The sequence below is a fragment of the Arvicola amphibius genome, chromosome 2, assembly GCF_903992535.2.
Source record: "Arvicola amphibius chromosome 2, mArvAmp1.2, whole genome shotgun sequence".
NCBI lineage: Eukaryota > Metazoa > Chordata > Mammalia > Rodentia > Cricetidae > Arvicola > Arvicola amphibius.
The window spans coordinates 182387556-182399726 of NC_052048.2; the positions used below are offsets into that span (position 1 = coordinate 182387556).

The 12171-nt window shown below is 47.7% G+C and overlaps 1 protein-coding gene across 1 annotated transcript in view; it reads right to left on the reverse strand.

Moving 5' to 3' along the window:
• Positions 1-4975: 4975 nt before the first annotated feature.
• Slc13a4 (solute carrier family 13 member 4) overlaps positions 4976-12171 on the reverse strand; it is a 37692-nt gene continuing 30496 nt past the window's right edge. Inside the window, exons 13-16 of the mRNA XM_038319846.1 lie at positions 11930-12054; positions 8834-8995; positions 7237-7374; positions 4976-5316 (exon numbers count right to left, since the gene is read on the reverse strand). Coding sequence (XP_038175774.1) covers positions 5179-5316; positions 7237-7374; positions 8834-8995; positions 11930-12054 — 563 coding nt within the window. The 3' untranslated portion in view covers positions 4976-5178. The remainder of the gene's footprint in view (positions 5317-7236; positions 7375-8833; positions 8996-11929; positions 12055-12171) is intronic.

Here is a 12171-nt window from a genome sequence, read left to right on the forward strand (position 1 = left end):
CGTAGAATGTGGTGGTATTCTGTGGCTAGTCTCTTGGGTGGTAATGAAAATACACAGTGTCTGGTATCCCCTGCCCCTGTACCGCCCAGCTCACACAATTTAACTGTAAATGACTGACTAGGTCCTTAGCAGAAGAAGAGAGGTTTGTCAGCTTTGAGGATATTCAGAATGCTGGGCAGAGGCTCACTTAGCAAGCTGCTGGCTAAGAACCGTCATGACAGCATTGTTATTTGGTAGCTGCTTAGGAGATGATAGGGGTTAAGATCTTTATATAAAGAAAGACTCATCCATATTATTTTTTAAAAATATTTTTTAATAATTCATTTATTATTTTATGTGCATTGGTATTTTGCCTACAAGTATGTCCATGTGAGGGAACCAGATCCCCTTGAGTGAAGTAACAGACAGTTGTGAGTGGCCATATGGGTGCTTGGGAATTGAACCCAGGTCCTCTGGAAGAATAGCTGATGTTCTTAACCTCTAAACCATCTCTCCAGTTCCCATATTATTTTTTTAAAGATTTATTTTCTTTATGTGTATGAATATTCTTGCTGCATGTATGACTTTATGTCAGAAGAGGGCACTAGATCTCATTATAGTTGGTTGTGAGCCACCATGTAGTTGTTGGGAATTGAACTCAGGACCTCTGGAAGAGCAGCCAGTGCTCTTAACTGCTGAGCCACCTCTCCAGCTCCTGGGAGCCAAACCCTGGTCCTCTGGACAAGCAGCAAGTGCTCTTAACCACTGGGCCATCTCTTCAGTCCCAAGGTCTTTTTATATTATATAGTCAAACTCTTGGGGGACTGAGGGCTTCCCTCAGGAGTGACACTTACCTGTACTGATAGGGTTGTTTCTATATGGGGACCTGGCCTAATTTCATCTCCACCATAGAAATTGGCGCACAGTAAATATCGGCTAGTTGCAGGTTTGCTCCTCAGGTGCAGTCTCCTGGTGTTTCGTTGTGCTCGTGCGCATGCTGGGCAGTGCTCTGCTGCAGAGTCACAGCCCCAGCCCTGGCTTTCCGTTCTGTAGCAGTAAAAGGCAGCTCAGCTCTTGGCTAAGACATTTGCCAATGTCATAAATACTGAGAGTCTGGAACTCTTCTGAGCTGTGGGGGGCAGGGATTAGAGATTGGTCATGTGAGTGGGGTTGTGATTGTGAAGACCCATCGTCAGGAGATGGCCCTCTGTGTCTCCATCTAAAAAAAAAAAAAAACACTTGAAAATTCTGGGAATATATTTTAAGAAAACTTTGCCTTGGGTGAGTGCAAGAGAGCCACTCAAAATACAACCCAGCTTCCTCTGACACGAGATAGAAGACTTCAGGATTGTTGCAATTATTTTATGTATGTATGTATGTACGTATTATGTATGTATGTATGTATGTATTTATTTTCTCAAGACAGGGTTTCTCTGTAGCCCTGGCTGTCCTGGTCCAGGCTGGCCTCAAACTCGGAGATCTGCCTGCCTCTGCCTCTGCCTCCTGAGTGCTGGGATTGAAGGTGTGTGCCACCACCACTTGGCGTGATTGTTGGAAATGTAATCCGTACACTAAACTTGAAGACTCATCCTCAGACTGAAAAAAAAGCCACCCAATGTTTAATATTCTTAAAGGGTGACGTTTTCCGAGTCATCGGAGTGGTATCTTTAGACTTCCGAGTTGGTGTTTTATGGAGTTAAGCAGATACCTACTTCTGATGGAAAGGAGGAGAAATCTCATTTCTTTTTCTCTAACTCGATTTTCATCCCCACAGCTGCAGAGAAAAGTGAGATGTGTGCTTTTCCTCGTCGTCTGTCCTGCCGGTCATGGTGCACACGTCTGCATGTGTAATGTTTTCATTTCCACCGGGTAAATCACGCCCTGGATACTGTGCTGGTGTTTGTTTTTCTTGAGGTCTCCCACATTTTAAAAGTTACTTTAAAGGTCCTCCCTGTGAAAGAACTCTATACTGTACTGTAGCAAATGAAGCCTTTCTTAAGCTCCCAGGCTTGGGTTTGCTCCTGACACCTATCAATGAGTTCTTTTTTTCCCTGCTCTTAGGGCCTTGCCTTATGGAAAGGAACAGGGCAGTGAAGGGAAATTATTTTAAGATCTTGCTTGTTCTTTATGGGAGTTTGTGGTACTTAGAATTTTAGGGGTTCAGTATATACTTCTCCTGAGTCTGGTCGCAACATACTCAGCCAAAGAAGGGGGCGTGCTTAATGGATGACAGTTTTATAAGGCGCAGTGGGAGCAAAAAAAGACCTGGGAGGGATCTTACGGAAAAGAGCCCAGGGTGGAGCATTGGCTGAGTCACTGCCACAGTGGCTGGACGTGGGGAAGGTCTGGTGAGTTGTGTCGTCCCACATGTGCAGACACACAGGGCGGGGACAGAAAGGACAGTGTAAGATAGTGTTCACCCAGTGCTCACTGAGCTTCAGCCCCTTCGTATCGCTGGGATCCGCATCTTGCGGTACTTACAGTGATCCTAGCGTTCAAGATACCAACGGTAGCGTCTCTGCATGCAAAATTAACTGTGCCGTCTTTGGTGTTCACGGGGGATTGGCTTCAGGCCCCCTAAAATCTGAGATGCTCCAGTCCCTCATGTCCCATGGATGCATCTGCATATAGCTGACACATATCCTCCGTGGAAGGATGAGTGGAGGTTTTTGCAAACCATGGCGATGGATTTAAGTTTTCGTGACATGTAAATGCCGAGTGTGGGAGATCATCCACGTGCTCAGTGCTGCTGGGTCCTAGTTTCCCTTCCGTGGCTGTGAGGAAACACTGAGCAAAAGCAGCTGGTGGAGCCAAGAGTTTATTTTGCTCACAGGTTACAGTCTATCATCAAGGGGACCCAGGAGCTCAAGGTAGGAACCTAGAGGCAGAAACTGAAGCAGAGGCCAAGGAAGAGTCCTGCTCACTGGCTTGCTTCCCATGGCTTGCTCAACCGCCTTCCACAGCCCTGGTTCATCTGCCCAGGGAAGGCACAGCCTACAGAGGGCGAGGCCCTCCTATGCCAATTAGCGATTAAGGAAACACTGCATAGACATGCCCACTAGCCAATCGATGGGGACAATGCTTCACTTGAGGGTGGCTCTTTCCACATGTGTTAAGTTGATAACCGAAGATAACTATGACATGGGTCATTTAAAGGGATTTCAAAGGCAGTTTTGAGCAGACTTGATATGCAGCTTACAAGAATAAGATTCAGCCATACTTAATATCCTTGTCTCTGTTCCGTCATCTGGAAGATGATTGTATTTTCACAGCTACTGTGTGATATTAGAAAATAAAAATCAGATCCTACCAAGAGACGGACTGGAAGCGAAGTGCTTTTAGACGCCTGGAAGTTAACCACGTCTGCCGCTCCATTGTCGAGGTGGGCAGTCACGTTTGGCCCGAGTCTGGGTTAGGGAAGAAGGTGCCGTTCTGAGCACAGTTATGTCAGACTGTGATGGCTGAAGGCGTCTGCTAATGGAGACCCTGGCAGCAGTTGCTGTAGGAGGGCCCATTGCTTTCCCCGAGGAAGACTCAGATGGCGGAAGGTGGCCAAGCAATTCCAAGTATGCTTGCTTGAGCCAACTTTTCTCTGTCTTCTTACTTCCTCTACTCCCTGAATCATATCACCAGTACTTTTCTTGTCTAACCCAGGGTCTAGGAGTTCTGTAATGGTTCAGAACTGTGATGAGCCATCCCAGCAATAGTAGAAACACCCTGACGCAAAAACACTTTGAAGCAAATTGCTTTGGGATTCCATTGCTGTCAAGCCAGCTATACTATTGGCATTGTGCATAGGCTTGTGAAATCTTCACTGTTATGATTGGCCAAATACTGGCTGTGCTAATTAGTAAGGTAGAACTGGTCGTATTCCTGGTTAAACCTGGTCGGTCACATTCTGTGGCGCCTGGAAGCATTGACTGGCATACAGGGGACTTCACAACTCAGACGCGTGGTCAACTACATGTGTGCTTTAACAGATAAATTGTCCCGAGAAAACTGCTGTCAGTGGTAAACTTAAATCAGTTATAGCAGTGTAGTACCACAGGGGGCTTTTCCAAAATAGGTTTAACAAGCAACCGATAGTGAAGTCAGAAGCACAAAGTCATTAAGTAAACAGAAGGGATGGAGGTCTCCATCTAGCTATCCAGCAAGGGCATCTGATGCGGTTCCCCAGCAGAAGGAGTAGACTTTGCTTTGCAGCGGCTTTTTTTTTTCCCATCAGAAACATTTATTGGACAGGTAGAGTTTAATACATTATAAAGAACCCAAAACACCTCTTTCCCTCAAAGGTTCAGGTATGCATAGGAAGGCCTGGCAGGGCCTTTGGGCACTACTTGGAACTTGGTGTTCTCAGAAACAAACTAGTCATTAAATGGAGAAGCAAGTATAACATCATCGATAATACTGTGGTCTTACCAGGACGTTTGGTCTCCCTCATGACAGATGCGAACCTTTTTCCTCCCTTACCACACCCACAAGGCAATGACATTTCTGGTTAATGACAGTGCATAGAGATGCTGATTCCACTTTGTTTTGTTTTGCCCCCCTTTTACCTTTGATGGGATAAGGCCAACCTCTTCCTTAAGGGGCATATCATTTCTTTACAGAAATCTGGTGCCAAGGGAAAGGGGAAACACTAAAGAGAAAGAGAGACCTAGGCAAATCAAACTGATAGAAGTACAGGTTGCCACAAGAGGACTCTCCAGGGTTACCTTTTTTTCTAGACACAGGTAAAAATGCTTGAGAACACCAGGTAAGGCTTTCCCCCAGAAGAGAGGTCACAGGTCTCGTGGTCTCTGTAGGCAGAGTGCTCTGCTATCTCGGATCCCTAGGAAGGGGCAGGGAGCATAAAACCTGGTGTGGCCAGTCAGTTTGTGAGGCTCCCCTCGGGGAACTAAGGCTTGCAGTGGTTTTTGGTCACAGGAAGAGTTAGGGCAGGACACACACATACAGAGAGACAGAGAGAGAGAGACAGAGAGAGAGAGAGAGAGAGAGAGAGAGAGAAGCTTTCTTGAGAGTTGGTTCTAGGGGAAGCAGGCTGGGAAGGAGACACACCCACACATCTGGTGGCAGGTGGAGGAATCTGGTGACAGGGATGTCCTCCATACGGGTCTGGGCGGTCTGGGCTGTGCGCGCCTGCTGGCTTAGTTTGCCTGTGGCTCAGCTCTGGATGTGCTGGTTAACTGTCCACTTGTGTTAGGTCTGATCGGTGATGTTGCTGACCTTAGCCCAGGCTGGGAAAGTGTCCAAGTGGAAGAGGCTGACTCCCCAAGTATTGATGGCCACCATCACTATCACCAGGCCAATGACATTGACTCCCAGGCCAGCTTTCACCTGCGGGACAAAAGCCAGAAATCGCTGGTCATTCTGAGCCAACAGTAGCCAGATTGCCTCACAGTGAGCCCTTCCTAGGTCTAGCCTTAGCCTTGCCCCCGTGCCATTCTGGTTTCTCCCAGTTGCTGCTTAGACTGCTCTAGCTCTGCTCTGTACCCATCTGTGGCGGGACCGGAAAGGCGGTGGGGGAGGGACTAGTGGGAGCGGGAGAGGGATAAGAATCACCTTCTTGCCTATAGCATGCTCCCGTCATTAAGTAGAAGCCTGGGAGGTCTGTGAAGCTACCTGGAAACCAGGTCTGAGGAGTGTTGTTATTTGTGTAACAGAATGATGGGGAAATATATTTAGCATAAGCAGATCTCTTGAGCAGGAGTGCAGAACCTCCTAAGTGCTCACGGACATTAAGAATGTAGGAGAGGCTCTGTTTTGCCACTGTTACCATCTCCCCGCCACACACACACACACACACACACACACACACACACACACACACACACACACAGCCGAGGGATGTAGAGTAAGTACCTTGGGTTACTTAGGGAAGTAGCTGCCTCTGCCTCCCTCCCCTCTCCCCGCCTCAGGAGAGTAACATAGACCTGCTAGCCCCAGGGGACCTTTGCTCCTTCAGAGGCAAGTGTACCTCTGACAAGTCTCATTTCTCCGCCACAGCATTGACCCACAGGCCGATGATGTGAAGGTCGGTGGCTAGATGAACTGGGAGGGACCCAAGCAGGTCCTCTAGCCGGGGAAAATGGACGCTGGAAAATTGGTCAAAACCCACGACTAGCCTTCTGGCTAGGACCTGAACTTCTCAGTCATCCTGCACCCTATTGTGTGAGACATGGCCCATGCTTTCCAGCAGATGGTGGAGGGGTCTTGTGTACTAAATTAAGGTTCCATGGAACTGAAAGGGACCACAGGAAGTATCTACTTGGAACCATCTTGTTGAACAGGTGAAGAAACTGGAGATTTAAGTTAGCATCAAGCTGGGAATGGAACCTGACACTGGCTCTCTTCCTGTCTTCTAGTCCCTGCATTAAGTACTGTCTCTGATAACGTAAAGGCAAGGGGTAAGGGGCCAGCCACACGGGAAGTGGAGGCAAGAAACTGAGGCAGAACTCAGCATGAGCAGTCTAGGGGTGATGCAGTGAGGGGGAGGGGAGTGGCCATGATCTCCCGCCCTGAAGTCACCCCATGAAGAGCCATTTTAATGGTGAAGAAGGTCTCCAAAACTTGTGTGGCCACTGAGGAAAAGTTTCACCTCAGCAAGGGTGATCCTGCTTCAGACTCTTGGGCCTCCTTGCTTTGTGTGACTTGGTTTAATCTCCTCGCACTGTGGTCAGCTTTGAGGACTAAGATCAGCCGTAATTATAGGCTGAGAGAGGAATGTGGGTATGCCCAGCACTAACGGCAGCCACAGACTGTCTCTGCACAGCCACCTCCTGGGACCCAGCTGGAAACCAGAGTCTGGGGAGGAGACATTTTAATTTGTATTGCTGCCTTCAGGGCTCCCTCGCTTGGGCGAGAACCGAGAACCGAACAGAAGGATCCTGTTCTTGCAAGACACCTTTCACCTGGGCTCATGCAGTTTCTCATACTCCATGGTCTCTGAATAAATCAGCACTTGTCCAGGGAAGGTTTGCTCAAACTCATGCCTTCTGGAATGAGGCCAAAGCCTGTGCCCTGGTAGCTTTCTCTATCCCCGGGCCTGCTTTTTTCCAGATGAGAGTTAGAGAAAGCTCATTGCTATCCCTGGAACTTACAGGCCAACCCAGAACCCTTTAATAGGAATCGGTCTTTTCCACACACCGGAGAGTGCTGGGAGCCTGCTATGAAATCAGAGATTCCAGGAGAAGTCGACACAGCGAACCATCCCTGCCCTCGTGGAATGGGGCCTGGCAGAGGGCACCCACAGCTCACCATGTCTTTGATCTGGCAGTGCCCGTAGCTGAAGACGATGGCATTGGGGGGGTTGCCCACAGGCAACATCACAGCAAAGGAGATAGACATGGTGACGGGGACCAGGGTGTACAGTGGATTGATGTGCAGCGTTTCCGACTAGAAGAGAAAATCACAGGGACGTTAACTCTGAGAAGAGGTTGGCACGGCCTGTGCTCTCAAGGTGGCGTGGTGTGGGACACCATGTTCTGGGGCATGTTCTTGTTAGTTCCCTTCCCTCTGGGGCATGCTTTTACAAACCACAAGGGCAGAAACTGAGGTAATTCCAAAGATGGATGTTTGACCTTTGGGGGGGGGCATCTTATACTTTATTTCTTTTTATTTTATGTGCATTGGTGTTTTGCCTGCATGAATGTCTGTGTGAGGGGGTCAGATCTTGGAGTTACAGACAGTTGTTAGCTACCACGTGGATGCCAGGAGTTGAACCCTAGTCCTCTAGAAGAGCAGAGTCCTTAACCACTGAGCCATCTCTCCAGCCCCCTGTTTTTTGTAATTTATTTATTTATTTTATTGGGAGGAGACATCTTAATGAACTGGTTCTTCAAGTTCTTCCTTAGTTAAGAAATCCCTTCTTTAAGAACATCTCAAGAGGGCTGGAGAGATGGCTCAGAGGTTAAGAGCATTGCCTGCTCTTCCAAAAGTCCTGAGTTCGATTCCCAGCAACCACATGGCGGCTCACAACCATCTCTAATGGGGTCTGGTGCCCTCTTCTGGCATGCAGGCATACACACAGACAGAATATTGTATACATAATAAATAAATAAATAAATAAATAAATAAATATTTTAAAAAAAAAAAGAACATCTCAAGAATAAATCTCAATCAAAGTGGCTTTAATTGAAGCAAGAATCCCTCACCGTTGGGGTATAGGTGTGAGGGGCTCTCCCACCCTGGAAGATAGTTTAGTTGCTCTCTTTGGGATTTGAATCCATGGCCTTGTTCTCATTATTGGTGTGTTTTAAGAAAATAGTCTTGAAGGACACGGTGGCACATGGATTTAATTTCAGCACCCCTCCCAGTACTGGCAGGCTGAGGCAGATGGAGACATCTGAGCAGAGGGCAGAGAGCAGCCATGAGAGCTGTCGTTCCATGAAGCAGGAAGGATTTTTGTAGGTTGGTAGGGCCTTCATGCCCTACGCTTCCAGGGGCAGCATTCGATCAAGTGTATTTCCTTGGGGACTTCGACACTTGCTCCACTCATTAAAACCTGGTCTGAGGTCATGGAGTCAGGCTGATATTGGAGGTGGTGCCTATTCAAGCTATGGTCTTGTGTATCTGTTTTCCTGAGATGACTTCAGTAAGCAGCCCAGGCTGCCTTCAAAGAAATTAATTCTGCTTTTTTTGAAAAGTGTTTCAAAACTATTGATATATTAATGTATAATTTTATTTTACTAATTGTCACTTAAAAAATTCACTACTTAAACTGTGGTTTGAACACCAACCAGTGAAAGTGGTGGGCAGAGAGAGAGGAATAGCTATAGGAACAGTTCCCCAGGCCAGGCTTGGTACTGAGGCCCGGGGGCACATGTCTGGCCATTAAGGAGTCTCAGCTACTCACCAGGGTGCACAGGATGGGCAGGAAGATGGTGATGGTGGCTGGATTGCTGACAAACTCTGTGACAATGGACACCAGGACACATGCCAGGAGAGTGATAGCCCACGGTGGGAGGCTGCTCAGAGACAGCATCTGGTGCCCGATCCACGTGGAGAGGCCCGAGCTCTGTGGGAGGAGGTGGGGTGGTGAGAAGGAAGGAGCAAAAGCCAGTTCCAGAGGGGTCGGGAACGCTGCCTAGGAGGGTTACCAGGCCTCAATCCGACCTCTCTGGCCTCTCTAGAGCCACACTGAGTTCATGAGTAGAATGATTTTATAGTTCAGAAATGTCTTTAAAATGGACATGCACTCTATCTTTGGGTTTCCTGTCATGGGGCCACCCACCTTAGCCACAGGAATCCTCCCCAGGCAGAATTAGGGGTCTTTACCCCAGGCTTTGCACTTCAGGGTTACTCTCATCCTCTTCCACCCTCTGGACAACCTCACTCCATGCAGCCCCCCTCGCAATGGTGAGGGTTATCCTTCCTTCCTAAATAATGGCCACGACATTATCGAGTTCCTGTTACTAAAACATCCCAGTTCTCCATATGCATTTTTCTCTCTTCTCTGTGACTGACAGACTCCAGACCCTTCCTAGAGCATCCCAGAGACCTGCAAAGGCGATAAAGAAATGGAGAGTGGGCAGGAGGCCAAGGTTGGACTATTCGCAATCCATCAAGCTTAAGGAACCACTTCCATGTGGTTTGGGTGGCAAGCCCCCTCGTCCTCTTTGCTAAAGTCATCGAGAGCTCCATGGATCTACCAGGGAAACTCTCACCACACCACGGCAAGCTCACAGACAAGTGATGACCAGAGCCCTTCACAGTTCTCTCTGCTGTCACTGAGGCGTGTGGAGGACCCTGAGAGCGGCCCGCACAGTACTTGGTGTAGGCTAATAATTCACACAGCTCCTCACAGCCTCTGGCAGCTGTCGCTCTTCCTTCTGATAACACATTATTACACCAAGAGAATGGTACAAAGGCTGGAAGAGCCACCAGATGAGTTGTAAACAGTGTATTTTTAGGAAATGATTGAGTTTTACTTATGATGTTATCCAAGCAGTATTTACAAACTAAAGTAACATAAGGATAACTAGTTTTCCAACAAATTATTTATACTAAAGTTTGAAATAAATTGATAAATTCTGGTGCCAAGTTAGAAGCAGCACAGGGAAAGACGTCTTCCTTTTTAAAAGACTTGTTTGAAAATGCTTTACAGTGGGGTTTCCTTACTTGTGTCAAAACTCTGAAATAGTTTCAGACTCGGTAGGAATGGCACAGATTTTACCTGAACGGCTCTAGTATCGAAGAAGCTAGCTGGGTCAGAAGGACTTACAGGGACGGGACCGTGGTGTCTATAATTTATACGCAGTTTTGGTGGAAGAAAGAATAGGTCCTGTCAGGGAAGGTCCAGGCCAAACTAATGACTGGAATGCAATAAAAGTCAATATAAAACTCTAAACACAGTTGACAGCATAGACACGGGCTGGCTGAAAAGGACTGAGGTTTATAGTGGCCCCTAATGCAAAGAAGGAGAGCTGCAAGTGATTGCAGTTTCGTTGCAGATGTGGACACACGTGCCCAGGCAGCCTCAGAAAAGCTCCTGTGCTTTTCTGCATAGTGACTTCAGGGAAAGAGGAGGGCTAGCTAATATAATTAACCAATAGATCGGCCACCCCAGGACCATATTTAAATACAGCGGAGGAAAACTTCAGTGAGTCCTGAGTGAGACCAGAAAGTGTATGTAACCTCTGAGAACGGTTAAAGGAGCTAGGGACTTTTAGCTAGGGGAAAAAAGTCTAATAGAACCTATTGGTTACATTAAGAACTATTACCTGGAATTTTAGACAATAGCCAGAACAGTGACGACACACAAAGAAGAAAGAACAACTTGTCTGGAAAATGAATAACTGTTCTTTGTATAGAGAGTGCCCAGTCAGTGGAGGCGTGCAAGGATGATGTCCTGGGTGGAATACTCAGGGGGTAGGAAATTGGCCTTGGTGTCCCCTGAGGTTCCTTCCCGTATAGGAGTCTGGCTGGCTGCCAATGGTGAGATAGTATTGAGGCCCAAAAGTACCAGGTTGGGGCTTGAGAGAGCTCTGCTGTGAAGACCACTTATTCTTGCAGAGGACCTGGTTTCAGTTCCCAGCACCCACATGGTGGCTCACAACCGACCCTAACTCAAGTTCCTGGGGATCTAATGTCTTCTGAACTCTGCAGGCACCAGGCACACATACAGTGCACATACATACATGCAGGCAAAACACTCATATACATAAAATAAATTCTTTTTTTTTTGTTTGTTTGTTTTTCAAGACAAGGTTTCCCTGTAGTTCCTAGAGCCTGTCCTGGAACTAGCTCTTGTAGACCAGGCTGGCCTCGAACTCAGAGATCCACCTGCCTCTGCCGCCCAAGTGCTGGGATTAAAGGCGTGCGCCACCACCGCCCGGCCCCATAAAATAAATTCTAAGGTGGAAAATATACCAAGTTTGGGCAGGCTAGTGCATGTAGCCAAGGTGGAGGGAGAAGCAGTCTGAACCTCAGCCTGATTAATTCACAGGATTCTTTCCTTCACAGAGGGTTAATGGTAGAAGAGCTTCGATCATTTCCCACCAGCCTCACTAAAACGATCCCATGCTGAGCGTTCTCAGCCAGGAAGCCAAGCAGGGATTGTATATTCCACTTCTGCTAGGATTCCCTGAGAGGCTCAGTCCAGGCATGTAGACAGTCAGAGGGACAACCTACTGAGTTGTCATTTAGGGTCTCTATGAATGTTTGTGAGACCCCAGAAAGGAGATGCCTATAAAATCCCCACTTCCTTTTGCTTGTGACAGTGTGGGGGTTACAAAGGAGCTATCGATGTCTGTGCTGACTTGTGGCACCAGCTAAGATGGCCAGGGAGAAACCAGTGTCTGTCTACCATGTTGCCGTCCTTCCTAGTGACTTGGTGACCACTGTGCTCTCCCTTGGTCACTAGAAGTGACTGACTCTCCTTCAGGGTTGTAATGGACTCTTAGAAAGCTTCTGGACCAATATTTGACCAAGAAGAGAACTGAATTGTTACCTTGCTGCCAGATGCCAGGGCATAACCTCCTCCTACCAGGATGACAATCTCCCAGGGCATAGTTTTCTGGAAGTCCTTCCATGTGATGATGGGCTCTATCCCCTGGGTGGGCTCCTGGCTTGCCCCTGGATCACAGATAGGAAGAAATGGAGGCAGGTAAAACCCTGGAGGTATGACAGATTGTGAAGAAGAGCCTAGCTAACATGGAAATTGCAAGGGTCGGGAGCTAGCTATCTGGGTTG